The sequence below is a fragment of the Sprattus sprattus genome, assembly GCF_963457725.1.
Source record: "Sprattus sprattus genome assembly, chromosome: 20".
NCBI lineage: Eukaryota > Metazoa > Chordata > Actinopteri > Clupeiformes > Clupeidae > Sprattus > Sprattus sprattus.
Window position 1 is genome coordinate 1,048,172 of NC_137918.1, and position 14,974 is coordinate 1,063,145.

General features: G+C 40.2%; 1 protein-coding gene across 1 annotated transcript; it reads left to right on the forward strand.

Moving 5' to 3' along the window:
* The first annotated feature begins 7,160 nt into the window (after positions 1 to 7,160).
* On the forward strand, positions 7,161 to 14,563 carry anp32e (acidic (leucine-rich) nuclear phosphoprotein 32 family, member E). Its single transcript, XM_080859622.1, has 7 exons — positions 7,161 to 7,305; positions 9,529 to 9,678; positions 12,001 to 12,123; positions 12,625 to 12,787; positions 13,113 to 13,237; positions 13,491 to 13,545; positions 14,222 to 14,563. The coding sequence occupies exons 1-7, from the start codon at positions 7,252 to 7,254 to the stop codon at positions 14,305 to 14,307; spliced, it is 756 nt and encodes a 251-aa protein (XP_080715748.1). The 5' UTR covers positions 7,161 to 7,251; the 3' UTR covers positions 14,308 to 14,563.
* Positions 14,564 to 14,974: the final 411 nt, after the last annotated feature.

The following is a 14,974-nucleotide window of genomic DNA, read 5'->3' on the forward strand; positions in this document are numbered from 1 at the left end:
TCCTAGTGTTCAGTTGTACCCAGTGCGCTCAAGTAGGATAGCAACTCCAGGTGTCTTGTCATTTTGACTGAGGGGCTTGTGCCACCTGTTGGTCAAGAGTGGTATTACATCATGTTTACAGTTTTTTCCTATCGTTTTAGGTCATGTACCGTTAGGGATGGGTATCGTTTGGGTTTTTTCCGATACCGGTACATAACCGATACTTTTAAAACGATACCGGTGCCTAAACGGTGCCAGAACCGATACTTTTTTTTTTTTTTTAATTAAAGACATTAGGCTTATTTATTGCCAAGGCAAATAGTTTTCTTTAAATTTAACAATATATTAACTGTTTGAGGTATTCTATAAATAAAAATAAATACAAAACACTTGGCTTCAAACCTTTCAACTTCAAACTATGAACAATATATTAACTTATAACAACTGTTTACAGTATACTTAAATAAATATAAATAAATACATAACAAACTCTGTACACACACTTCACACTTCAGTAATACTTTTGCAGAAATATGAGCATGTTTGCCTTCAGAGTAAAACAAATATTAATTAGTTTGCATTTATTTAAACCCACTGGTTTCGTGAATGTGTACTGCCCCTTTAAAAGTTTAGCTTCAGGGCCTCTTGAGTTCTCTCCCCCATTTACACACAATTTTGTTGTTGCATATGCTGCACGTCGCGTTGTTTGAATCTTTTTGTGCGAAATACAGCCACACTTTTGATCGTTTACCTTTCGACATTTTCTCCTTATATTGATGGCTAGCTCTGTTTGTGCTTGCGCTGTGCAAGGCTGCCTGCTCTTCGCTGTCAGACTGTTGCAATGTTATTGTAGCATCCAAGTTAGTGCTCTCTTAAGAACTCACATTGAGAAGGAATATCTTTGGATGAGACGGTAGCTCTCCGTTTAATAAAGCGTATCCAACTTCTGCTTAGAACAACCACACTTATCTTGAAACCGAAACCACACGCAAGTCAACCCATTACCATGGCAACTCCTCAACACAAGTCCTGTTTCCACTAGTCCCATACGGAATGCAGCGTGAGCGACACAGGCGAGAGTCTATATTGGGAGATGGAGCAGTTTTATATGTGCCCCACGAAATCTGTTATCAACACAAAAAAGTATACAGATCGTACTCAGAAAGATCTACGCCGCTAACGTTACTTCTCGTTAGCTATCGCTAGTTTTGTTAAATTATAAAAATTTAAATAAAAAAAAAAAAAAAAAAAAATATCTGCTCAGGCACCGCACTGCGTTGCATTTCGGTCCGGGTAGGTATCGGTTGTATGGAACCGGTGCCGTATTGGTACCGGTTCTCGGTACCCAACCCTAGTACCCATACATGGTCACTTTTCCCTATCACTTAACACAGTGGGCTTTAGAGACACACACCCAGGGGCGGAGATCCCATTTCATTGCAGGGGGGGACAATACATGGGAACATTTCAGAGAGTAATTCCGGGGGGGGGGGGGACATGAAAAAAATTGCTGTCACGAGAGCTAGCATAACTTAGCTGCTAAATACCGAATTCTAACAGTGACAAACAGAAATTCGACGTCAGTTTTAAATTCTCTAAACGGCAATACATGTCCTAATACACAACATCTACTCACAGACAAATAATGATGAAAGTTCAAACGCATACCAAGGCTCTTCAAGGAGGAATTCAGCTGCATGCAAATTAACGTCTTCTCTAGTGCCCTGCGCAGCCGTGACTGTGGAGTCCATGAGCCGTCCATTGAGTTAAAACTAATAAAATCAGATCAAGTTCCCGTGATAATCTCCAAGAAGTCCAGTGGTATAAAAAGAGGTGGTCCAACCAATATATATAGCACTTGTTGTCTCAAAACATCTCACTTATGGTGAGGTAAACTCACTTTCATTAATCCAGCCTACTGATTTTTGCTTAGCCTCCTACCTTGATTTAATTCTTTTTATTCAGACTTTACATAACTTTCATGACCAAAAATATAAATTGGCCAGCGATTTAATTCGTTTTTTTGTTCATAAATTAATGTAGGATGGTTGCAAAGCCTCATGGGAGATGCCTTTATCCAGTGATAGTTGGGAAATGACTGACCGGCTGTCAGAGAGAGAGAGAGAGCAGGTGAGAGAGAGCAGGTGAAGCGGACCTGATGGAAACAATGAATGTATACATATTCTCGTATTTTTTATTCTTTTATTTGTTTAAATCACGAGACTGTAGAATCAATAGCACATTGGGTTAAGCGTAGGATAACATGCCAGCGACCCGGGTTCGCATCCCAACTCTGGTGACCTGACAATGTTACAAAAATATTTTTTTTTTTTCAATTTTGTTGGGGGGGGGGGGGGGACAACGTTATGTGAGGGGGGGACGTGTCCGTCCCCCCCGGGATCTCCGCCCCTGCACACACCTCTGCAAATCTGTTAACCTTTGGTGCAAAATGCACTACAACAACCACACCACAACCAATGCTGCCATAACTTACTGTACTGGGAAATTACGTAATACTGTATTTGATCAAGAAACAAATCACAAACACAACAGATTTTCGTCAACATCGTAACATATGGTTTCTCTTGCCATTCATCGTGGATAAAATCTTTGTGCATGCCTTATCCAGGCCTGGATGTCTTCAGGGGCTATGTCCATACACCTAGCAGCAATTGCCCCTAAAAGTGACATCTGGTCCTGTGGGCATTGGTCATAGACCTTCCATCTCCATGCAGAGAAAAAATCTCAATGGGTTTGAGGAAAGGAGAGTACGGTGGCAGGAATAGGGACACCATCCTAGGATGCGCTGCAAACCACCCTGTGACTTGGCGGGAGTTGTGAAAGGCCAGAATATCCCATACAATCATTAAAGTTGATAAATTCTGCCTGTCTAGCTGTATTTCAAAAAAGGAGTTCCATGCCGATTCACCAAGAACTATGGTGCACAGGAAAACAAAAATAATAATAATTAAAATAAAATAAATAAACTATCTGCTAAAATAAGAATGCTGTTTCTTACTGTATTCAAACATATACAGTAACTTTATTTGTCAGTCCAAATGATGCATCTTTCCATCTACAGTGATCTTTTGAACTGAAAGTTAACTGTTTTGAACAGAGTATCTAAACATTGGTGAAATATGCTGTAGTTGCACAGCGTTTTGCCGGGAGTGAACATTGACTGGGACAGGTATCCATGAATTTTGGAAGAAGGTGTCATTGCCAGCATTTGTATCTAAGCTTAGGGGCAAGTATCCACAGTTTGGTTCACATGGTCCACTGGTATGCTCAATGTGTTACTAAGTGTTTTGGGAATGTGAACATGGTTTAGGTAAATTGACTAAAACGATAGGAAAAAACTGTAACCCGCAAGCTGTGCCCTCATAGTTCTTTTACGGAGTAAAAGGTTCTTATACAAAGGGCCCTTACAAGGACCATTTAAAATCCAGAAAGGATCTCAAAAGCCACTATTTCATGCACCCAAAGCTAAGATGTTTTGGAGCCAGTGCATTTTAAAGATTAATTGAATGTTTGGTTGGCATTTATCCGAAAAAACTCCACCAATTCTACACTGTAAACTGAACAAGTTCAGAGTACTTAAAACTTTTGATGTAGTAAAAAAGATTTTTTTTTCTTTTTTAAGTGAACTTAACTTAAAAATTATACATCGGCTATACTCATTTATTTTGTTATCATTTTCATAATTTTTAAGTTATCTGAACTCATATTATTCCAAAATGGTCCAGGATTTTGCCTCGTCAGATATTTTTGTTTCTCTGGGTCTTTCACAAACTAGTTATTACATCCTTACAAGTTTTTGAAAGGGTATCACCCTTACGTTCCAACTTCTTGCCCAAGTTTAGAGAGAACTGTCATTGGTCGGCCGCCTTCCCAGTGTTACCAGATGTACATTTACATCTGTGATATAGCAGACACTTTTATTCAAAGCTACTTACAAGGAATTTTGCATTTACACATCAGGAGCAGTTTAGGGGTTCACACTTATACACTTGGTAAGGAGGAGTGGGGAATCGAACTAGCAACCTTCCAACCATCTTTCGATTACTAAACCACTCCTCTACCTTAAGTCTGCTGTCTCTGTCTCTCATCACAATATCTCTGCAATGGTGTTCTCAACGACGTTGATCACGTCAGATACTAAAAAAATATGAGTTATCAGGCAATGCTTACTCAAACAAATACATTCCAATTAATTAAAAAGTCTTCACTTGCTCAGAAAACTAATACATTTTCAGTTGGGTCAACTAAATACCAGGTTTTAAGTACTGAATACATAATGTTAATAAGTTAGTAGAACTGTTTGGGTTTACAGTGTAAGACTTATCGACAACTGTGCTATCAGGAAATCTTACTTTATCAGAGCACCTACTCTTATGATGGCTATCAGAATGTAAAGCAACCTTAAGTATTCCAAGAAAGTACAAGGTTGAGTAAAATAAGGATAACTTAGGTACAACGTAATTAAATAATTTATTAAGGTTTATGTTATATTAGAAAAGGTGTGGAGCCCAAAAGGTGAATACATTGAGCACCCTTCATCAGCCTACACAAGTGTTTGCTAAACTTGTTATGCTCCTAAAATCTGGTGTTGGATTTCAACCTGATCTAGTGAGAAGAAAGACCTCAGCCTGCAGACATTGTCGTAGTTTGTCTTTATAAACATAGCACAAAAAAGGAAATTTGTGTTTGGCAGATTATTTCTTTGTTATAACAATGCTTCTAATACCGTTGGAAAGCCTGTTTATTTCCCTTTTAAATGGTGCCACATTTGTAAGGAACATGCATTTGGGTGATGAGCAGCAGAGCTGAGTATGTGGTTTGCGCCCATGAAAAATGTAAAATAAACAGGCTTTCCAACAGTATTAGAAGCATTGTTCTAACAAAGATTTATTGCCGAGAAGCATTGTTACAACACAGAAATAATCTACCAAACACAAATGTCCTTACTTTTTGTGCTATGTTTATAACAGTGCTTGCTGTGGGATTTTCAATTTCAAATGAGGCCTTCAAGATCGCATATGCTTTTCAGTCATACACAGGGAACACAAGTCAATTTCCTTTGCTAGTAATCAGGGGTTGTCACACAAAGGCCAGATGACTCAACAGAACATGCATCATTTTATACCGAAGCAGCCAGCTGCATTCTAACCTATTCAGGCAGCACACTTTACTATGGAATGCCAGAGGCTACTCAGTGGGCAAGGATGGGGAGGGGTGGGATGGGGCGGCCCGGCCTAGAGAGTATAAACCAGGATTAAGGGTTGGGATAGGAACCCTGTTTAGGGATAAGGGGAGTAGTTTGGAGTAGGAAACAGTTAAACAGCTTTGATACAAAGCCCTTGTCTCCTTGTAGGCATTCACAAATAATAATAAGACTACAAATACTGTGCTACAATACCACACTAGGAACGTTTATCGGTGCGACACAACCAAACACTGCCCCCAAATGTAACTCCATCATGTGAGGCATATGAAGTCTTCTGTATTAGCAAATATATTGTAATGGATGCCTTTTCACTAGATCCCTATAGAGTACAATCATAAATACAAAAATATGATTTAATATGTAAATAATTACTAAACTGTTATTGTGCATACATTTACTATTTAACATTAAATTATTATATTGAATTGATTATTTGAAAATACCCAAGCTTGTTTTGAAGGCCTGCTCCTTTGGCCATTACTGACATAATCGGAACTACAATTGAACCATATGGCCCCGCTCAACCCAACCTTCCCATATGCTCATAGTATTTCTCTGTCGAGAAAAAGTATCATTGTTTCAAAACTATTGTCAGTGAAAAATATCTGCCGTCATCTAGATATACTTAATATCTCTCAACAGTTGTTTTTGCTTCAACGTATAAGAAAGAAAGAAAGAAAATAGACTGAATTAAATGAAACTGTATTAGTAATTGGGAGGGTGATGCATTTGTGGAAATGTTTATTAGCTGTGTTGTACCACTGTGAGAGCTTGTGTTCCAAATGTCTGTCCCATTTAAGCACTGGAAACACTAGTCTGGAGCATTGAATATTAATTTACTGAGACAACCTGGTCAAATCAGCTTAGCTGTTTTGTCATGCGTTTCTCAGGTCAATGTCGTGTCCCTCCAGTGGTCACATTGAGTCATTGCATACAAACTGGTATTGGCATTTCTTTGTGCAGACATATTTGGTAAGTGGTTACAACATTGCAGTATGTTGTAGCAATGTCAAGTGACTTTTACGAGTATAAACCCATTAGAATACCAAGACACATTGCATTATATTTTGTAATGCAAACGAATTCACAAAATTATTTTTATTTTTTTTCTTTAAAAGTTAAACATTGTATCGACTGCATGGGTTAACGGAAGTATTTGTTAACCTTTTACATTTTATTCTATTCTGCAATAATTTCGACATCCACAGAATAACTATTTCGCACTCTATCAAATTGAACACGCAGTATCACCCTTGGTCAAATGCACAGGCTCCCTCGTCTGATGTAAGGTTTTGCACAAAAGACTTTGGCCTATGAGACCAATGGAGGCAGCTAAGCGGTATATAATACTGCGCAGATGGCGTGGCTCTGTCTGCCTAAGCCCCAGTGCCTGCCTTGGTTCATGGTCAGCCATTTTGTAACAGCTGAATGGGAATAACATGTTACAGCTTGTCTCGAATGCCTGCAACCGCTCACTTTTCATTTAACTTTACGCGAGGCCAAAGTGTCGTTCTGTGTTTCGTTTAAGACTCGAAACCAACTTCCCGTGTACTCTACTTCTAGCACCAGGTTATCGTTCTTCTGACCTTACACCTCGAGTTACAGTCGATTTATGTAATGAGAGAAAATAAGGCGTTTTGCTGATATAAACCGCAGCTCTTGCCTACTTGCGCCAATGAGACCAAAGGGTAGGTGGAACTGAAGCGTAAAACCTACATATTGATGTTCATTGTGACCAATCCGTATTTACTGCGCGCGCAATTCTAACCAATGACCGGGCTTTTCATACACCGATTATGTTAATCAGTATTATCTATTTGAATGACAACATGATCGTGTACTCATATTTCGATGTGTAAAGTAGCGCCAATCCGTGTATCCAATGGGCGGGACTCAGGAGAGGGGGTTGGGTGCGAAGTATCATGGAGGATCATTTGGAGAACTGAAGCCGCGGAAGCGAGCCTAGCCGTGGGTCCGTGTCTCAGCCAATTTTTGTTTTCATCTTTGACTTTTCCATCCTGTAACTTGTATATTTATTTTTGAAAATGGAAATGAAAAAGAGGATCAGTTTGGAACTGAGGAACAGGACTCCAGTTGAGGTAAGACGCAGAGACGTTTTTTTTTTAAGGAATGCAAGATGATGTTCACTTACAACCTGACAGTAGAGTGGACTCGGCATACTTGCGAAAGCCGCCTACAGTGGGATTCTGGTAGACCACATGGACACCTGAAGGGATGCGAGTAAGATCACGTCCCATACAGATAAGCGTTGTATTTGGGGCATTTGCAATATAATTGCACAGACTAACTGTTTGTGGTTCTTTAGACAACGGTTTTTGAACCGAGAGCAGAGCAAATAAAACCAAGTCTATTGTTGACTGGTTGTCCTACCCTCCCTCCTCGATGTGATACATTGTAACAAACGTTCTATCTGGCAGAAGCGCGACGAGAACGAAATTAGAATATCGCCCCAGATTACCTTTTAAAGTGCGAAATGTGAAATATTTAACTTGACAGATTGACAATTGTTTGAGGTTTGGAAACGTTTTCATGTTTTATGTTCTATTTTGGTCAAGTTATTAAACTGTCCAAAAATGCTTGGTATGCCTATCATTGAGAATGATGAGAACAACTTTCAATAGCAGACGCCCAAGTAATTTTCCTGTTATTGTCCCACCCATTTGTAGCCTATTTAAACGCCATTTCTTCGACGTTTTACCAGCTGACTCAAACTATAGAAATAGTGCAATACCAATCTATCTTCGGTGGAGTTATAATTGCCCACTGACTGGCTTATCGGTCGGCAGGAGCGAGTCTCTTCGTCTCCCTTAGCGGACATTTTACGCTCTCGAGCGAGTTAACTTCGACCTTGTTAATGGCATCAACCATTTTCTTGAATGTCTTCAGTCGTAATATATCTTTCGAAGCGTTTTCGGACAGAGTAAGCTTGTAGGCTGCGTTAAGACATTCGTTGACTTTTTTTATACGCATCAATACTAGGCGGACTCCTCCGTCGACGACGCGCTCTACTCTGGCGAGTGAGCGAGCGTAGGAGCTTGTGTCTAGTGAGCTGTTGAGTTCGTGCAGGCGGGTGGGGAGTGGAAGTCATTTTGTTGCATCAATAGACGGAACTCTTATCGCGGTATGGTTGAAGCTGTAGATGTTTTAAAGACCGTATCGAGTGTTAAAGTAAGTCATACTACGAACAGCTGGTAGGGCAAAAGGAAATAGTCTTAGGAAAAGCAGAAATGCCGTTATACTGGGACCTCTCCGCGCTTTTAAATGGAGTCCATAAAGAAGCTGCACTCGCGCTGGGTGTTCTCTAGATGAAGTGATTATGTAATGCCATCGTACTTGCATTCAATGGCTAGACTGGGGTTTCTCTTTTCCTATCACTTATTTTCATTTAGTCCCAATTAAATATGTTCGCAAACATTTTTGTCTGGTTTCTAAATTGAAGGAATTTTGGCAGATGGTGCGGGGGGTTACACACAACCTCCCCCCTCCCCCTTCGGTAGATTACAGTAAAACCCCCACCCTTCTGACTCTACTTGCCTATAGGGAGAGAAGATTTTCTTCATTCATTCATTTGAATACGTGCACTACGACCTACACGCTTCCCTACTGAAAAAAGTATGTCTTGGTGATCGTCTGTAAACTTTGTTTCTATTCAGCCAATGCTCAAACTGTAGTTGCCAAATATCCAGAACGAATGCTGCTCGGCAGTAAATATTCCCGCGTGCCCGTGTGGAGCGTTACGCCCACATCTCAACGCTGCTTTGTTTCCTGATTTGCCCAAACGGAGGCTACTGCTGTTACATTAGATGTAAAGAGTTTAAGGAAACTATTGATACTATCTGAGTATTGTGGCAGTCGTCATCTTCCACTGGCTTTAAAGACATGGCCCGCAGTATTTTTTTTGTGCTGTCAAATATGATTAGTGGTGCATTTAAAATAGACACAATTATACAAACCATATTATTTATTATTATATATAATAAACAACATGTAGATACAACCATAGGTTATTTGACTGTTATGATAAATTGATCCATCTGTGGACGTCAAAAGCTATTTACCCCTTTACCCAAAGATGCAGTTCGCGATTCGGTTTCGTTTTTGCGAAAGGTTGTTGATATTAAGGCACAGTCTAGTGTCTCCAGTGGCAAGAAGTGTCTCCCGTGGCAAGAAGTTAACATCACAAAAGTAATTCAACCGGCTTGTTCGACGTATGAAAATGTAAGAATACTGCATAGCAGACATTGTAAACCTGATACACACTGTAAATGTGATGATAGAACTCCCTTTACTCTGCTTTCTAGGTGGCAGAGCTTGTGGTGGACAACTGCCGCTCCAGTGATGGTGAAGTCGAGGGTCTATCTGATGACTTCAAGGAGTTGGAGTTCCTCAGCATGGTCAACGTGGGCCTGACCTCCCTGGCCAAGTTGCCCGCACTGCCCAAATTGCGTAAGGTGAGTACAAACTCCTACTCGTTTTTACACGGAAAACCGATTCAAGATACCCAGTGACCACTTTAGTATCAGTAAAGACATATCATTAAACCATTTTTTTAATTATGATAGCTGAACAGGACTTCTTGTTTAGTGTTCCTAAAAGTAATACAATTAACTGGTCCCCTGTTAGTAACATAGTTCTGTTTATCTGTTGTTATTTCTTAGTTATCAGTTTCAGAACTTTGGACAGCTCCGCTTATTTGAAGCTGGTACTTCAAATTTTGTCGCGTAATTGCGATATTGCATTGAACTACATGCAATCTTATGAGCACAACGCTTCCCGTTCAAAGCATACCAAACAAACAGGAACAATACATATTAAGGGAGCTTGGAAGTTATTAATACATCGATTAACGGTTTCAGTACCACGGACAGCGCCAGTTACGCAAAGCAAGAACTGTCCAGCGTGATAAATGTTCAAAATCCTGTTACTTTATTTAGTTTTCCATAATTTGTCTGTGACTAAGTACTTTTGACTGCAAAAACTATATACAGCCGCGGAAAAAATTAAGAGACCACTTCAAAATTATGAGTTTCTCTGGTTTTACTATTTATTGGTATGTGTTAAAGTAAAATGTACATTTTAGTTTTATTCTATAACCTACTGGCAACATTCCTACCAAATTTCAAATAAAAATATTGTCATTTAGATCATTTATTTGCAGAAAAATGACAATTGGCCAAAATAGCAAAAAAGATGCAGTGTCTTCAGATCTCGAATAATGCAAAGAAAACAAGCTCATATTCATTTTTTAACTACACAATACTAATGCTTTAACTTAGGAAGAGTTCAGAAATCAATATTTGGTGGAATAACCTTGATTTAAATTCACAACTTTCATGTGTCTTGGCATGCTCTCCACCAGTCTTTCACATTGCCGTTGGGTGACTTTATGCTACTCCTGGCGCAAGAATTCAAGCAGCTCGGCTTCTTTTCATGGCTTGTGACCATCCATCTTCCTCTTGATCACATTTCAGAGTTTTTTTTATGGGATTCAGGTCTCGAAATTGGGCTGGCCATGACAGGGTCCTGATCTGGTGATACTCCATCCACACCTTTACTGGCCTGGCTGTGTGGCATGGAGCATTGCCCTGCTGGAAAAAACACTTCTCAAAGTTGGGGAACATTGTCAGAGCAAAAGGAAGCAAGTTTTTCTTCCGGGACAACGTTGTACTTTGCCTGGCTGAGGTTTGTAAAAGACCATAAGGATTGAACCAAAGCCGGCTGGAGGGTCTCCTAGTTCGTCTTCTCTGATGAGTCCAATTTCACAGTAGGTGCAAGACTCTGTGGCTTGTAGGCCCTGAAAATTGGACTCATCAGAGAAGACGAACTAGGAGAGGACTGGAAGGTCTCCTAGTTCGTCTTCTCTGATGAGTCCAATTTTCAGCTTTGCCCAACACATGGTCGTCTGATGGTTAGAGGGAGACCTGGAGGGGCCTACAAGCCACAGAGTCTTGCACCTACTGTGAAATTGAACTAGGAGACCCTCCAGTCGGCTTTGGTTCAATCCTTATGGTCTTTTACAAACCTCAGCCAGGCAAAGTACAACGTTGTCCCGGAAGAAAAACTTGCTTCCTTTTGCTCTGACAATGTTCCCCAACTCTGAGAAGTGTTTTTTCCAGCAGGGCAATGCTCCATGCCACACAGCCAGGCCAGTAAAGGTGTGGATGGAGTATCACCAGATCAGGACCCTGTCATGGCCAGCCCAATTTCGAGACCTGAATCCCATAAAAAAAACTCTGAAATGTGATCAAGAGGAAGATGGATGGTCACAAGCCATGAAAAGAAGCCGAGCTGCTTGAATTCTTGCGCCAGGAGTAGCATAAAGTCACCCAACGGCAATGTGAAAGACTGGTGGAGAGCATGCCAAGACACATGAAAGTTGTGATTTTAAATCAAGGTTATTCCACCAAATATTGATTTCTGAACTCTTCCTAAGTTAAAGCATTAGTATTGTGTAGTTTAAAAATGAATATGAGCTTGTTTTCTTTGCATTATTCGAGATCTGAAGACACTGCATCTTTTTTGCTATTTTGACCAATTGTCATTTTTCTGCAAATAAATGATCTAAATGACAATATTTTTATTTGAAATTTGGTAGGAATGTTGCCAGTAGGTTATAGAATAGAACTAAAATGTACATTTTACTTTAACACATACCAATAAATAGTAAAACCAGAGAAACTGATAATTTTGAAGTGGTCTCTTAATTTTTTCCGCGGCTGTATTTGTTAAGTATAAATGATGAGTTGAATAACGATGATGTTCCTATTCCTCAGCTGGAGCTGAGTGATAACAACATCTCGGGAGGTCTGGAGACACTGTCAGAGAAATGCGCCAACCTGACATACCTTAACCTGAGTGGAAACAAGATTAAAGAGCTCAGCACAGTGGAGGCTTTGGTAAGAGTTTGGAGATTTGATTAAGATTAAAAAACATTATTGAACTAGTAATGCCCACAGCCACAAGATCGATTAATGTTTTGTCCTACAATGCTAAGTAAGAGAGTACACAAAGAGTCTACACAAAGAGTCTACTACACAGTGTGACCCAGGATATAAGTCTTCCAAGGACTACACTTAAAACCTTTTTTAGTGGTTGCGGGTCACCTTCCTGAATAGAATCTGTAGAGGCAGCCACAGTGCCCTACTAAGCTGTGTTTCCTTTCTTTAAGAGCCACTCACCTAAGATTGTTTTGATGCACAAAGTGATGTGACATCTTTAAATATTTATATATTTATGGAGGCTTACACAACTGAAACCAAAGACATATCTGACCATTTGACCATGAACTCTCTCTCTCTTTGTCTCTCTCTCTCTCTCTCTCTCTCTCTCTCTCTCTCTCTCTCTCTCTCTCTCTCTCTGACTGACTGTGTTGCCTCCCATTTTTTCGAACACCACAGCAAAACCTAAAGAACTTGAAGAGCCTGGACCTGTTCAACTGCGAGATCACCACTCTGGAGGAGTACAGGGAGAGCATCTTCGAGCTTCTGCCTCAGGTCATGTACCTGGACGGCTTCGACGCAGAGGACAACGAAGCACCTGACTCTGAAGCAGACGATGACGGTACGAAGCAAGGAAGTGACGGAGCAGACAGAGCGGCACCTAATAGGGGGCTTTGTCTCTGTTCTTAGCATGTTATGAAAATTCAATTTATGCATAGGGATGAAGTGTTTAGCAATGAAAGTCAAAAGGGTGTTGAAAAGAGGTGGTTTCTTTATGAACTTTATGGATAGGGGTAAAGATATATAGCACTAAACGTCACAGGAGTGGTGGTTTCTTTATGAACTTTATGGATAGGGATAAAGATGTATATCACTGAAAGTCAAAGGGGTATAGGACCTTACACATAAAAACATTATTCACGTTTTATAATTAACTGTCTATCCAGATGATGATGAGGATGGTGAGGAAGGAGCAGGTCCCTTGGGTGACTATGATGACGAAGATGACGATGATGAAGGTTCAGAAGGTGGAGAGGTTGGGCTGTCATACTTAACGAAAGAGGGCATACAGGTGTGGGCTTCCTTTGTCTTTGTACAGAATTTGTTTTGGGTTAAGTACCAGACTTGCAATCCATGTTCATTGTATGACAGTATCTTTTTTTCATAAAAATGCATCTTTATTTTTACACATTATTCCCCAAGTCACACCAAACAACAAGTCACCTAAGCATTCGATTGTGTCACATAAGTAATAGTCTTTTATTTTTGTTCTGAAGAGCAAAGGTTGTACTGCTTTTACATTGACATCTTCTCTTTTTGACCAGGACGAAGATGATGATGATGATTATGTGGAGGAAGAGGAAGAGGAGGCAGGAGCGGGTGAGCATTTGAAACTGGCAGGGCAACTACTGTAGACAGCGTCAGGCTTTGACATTGACATGTTATTGATTAATATCAGTTTCAAACCAGCCATTGAAACGAATGGGTCTCCTCTCTGTAATGACTGATTCCGTAGACACTTTTATTGATCCACTCATTCAAAGCAGCTATTGATCCCTGCTGTTGCCAAGTGTGAGGTGTATTGATTTGACACTGAACCAAGCACTTTACCCCATGGGATGCAATCAATGGTGGTTAACAGCATGCACCATAGTATGTGAAAATCTCCTTTGCTTACCCCAAGAACTAAGGCCATAGGGAGGTCTTGTAAAACTCCTTAAATAAATAATTAAAAAAAAGCCACTATGCCACTGTTAATCATGGAATAAGCATAATATATGCATGGTGCAAAGCTTTAAAGATTATTGTATGTCATGCACAGCTATCTGCAGTCCTGGCATGGGTAAGTGTAGATAAAGTGCACCATGCTTAGATGTAGTAACATCATAATACTAAATAGATTCCTGCCACTTGTTGGGGACCATAGCTATGACTAATATTACATAAGGGCTATTGCAGTGGAAGCAAAGTTTGCAAGACTTTTAAAATGTGTTAGGTGATTAGCAACTTGGTTGATCTGTCGTCTGAACGTGCAACTGGAAATTTTGCATTGCAGTGGTGGCCGGAGTTCATGGAGAGAAGAGGAAGAGGGAAGCTGCGGATGAGGGAGAGGATGATGATGACGATGATGATGATGACTAGTCCTTACTCCCAGGAGCTTTAGAACCCAGATCCAAGCTGTTAGAGCAACCATGAAAAAGAGCGTGATCTTGCAGATTGTTTTTCTCTTTGTATACCATAGATATCACTGTAGAAGATAAGTGTTTTCCTTTTGATATATAAAAATATATATTATAATATATATTATATAATATACTATTTGAAATAAGGAGAGGTTTAACTGATAATTCATTTATAACCATTCCAGCTGTAATGTCCCAATCTGAGTATGTTGTCAGTGGGGTCAGGATCGGGGGGTGGGTGTGGGTTAAGGGGTGTGTGTTCAAACCAGCTTGTGGTTCTTACGTTCATTTTACCAGCTGCACAAAAGATGCAGAACAGGGAGACAGAAACAAAAAGAACACAACAACACAAGAATTCCTCCAGCAGGTTTCAACGTTGTTGCCAGTCCGGAGCTTCAACCTTTCAGGGACTTTTATTCTGAAAGCATCTCCAAGAACACATCGAGCCCCGCCCCTTTCGCTCATCTACCTCTGGGCGCTGCTACTCCACCCACCCCAATGGAGTAGCGAGCCAATCATCTCCTGCCATCTCCTCCCCACTGGGCAGAAACGGACACTACCACCATAGTCTTCTCCCCAGAGCATCAATTGTATAGGGTTCTTTCCGCTTGATCCAGAAAACGCTA

Bases quoted from the DNA above. Each gene is read 5' to 3' on its own strand.
- anp32e (XM_080859622.1), top strand. From the start codon at position 7,252: ATGGAAATGAAAAAGAGGATCAGTTTGGAACTGAGGAACAGGACTCCA. The intron at 9,679-12,000 runs GTGAGTACAAAC...CCTATTCCTCAG, and splicing joins CACTGCCCAAATTGCGTAAG to CTGGAGCTGAGTGATAACAA. The intron at 13,238-13,490 runs GTGTGGGCTTCC...CTTTTTGACCAG, and splicing joins TAACGAAAGAGGGCATACAG to GACGAAGATGATGATGATGA.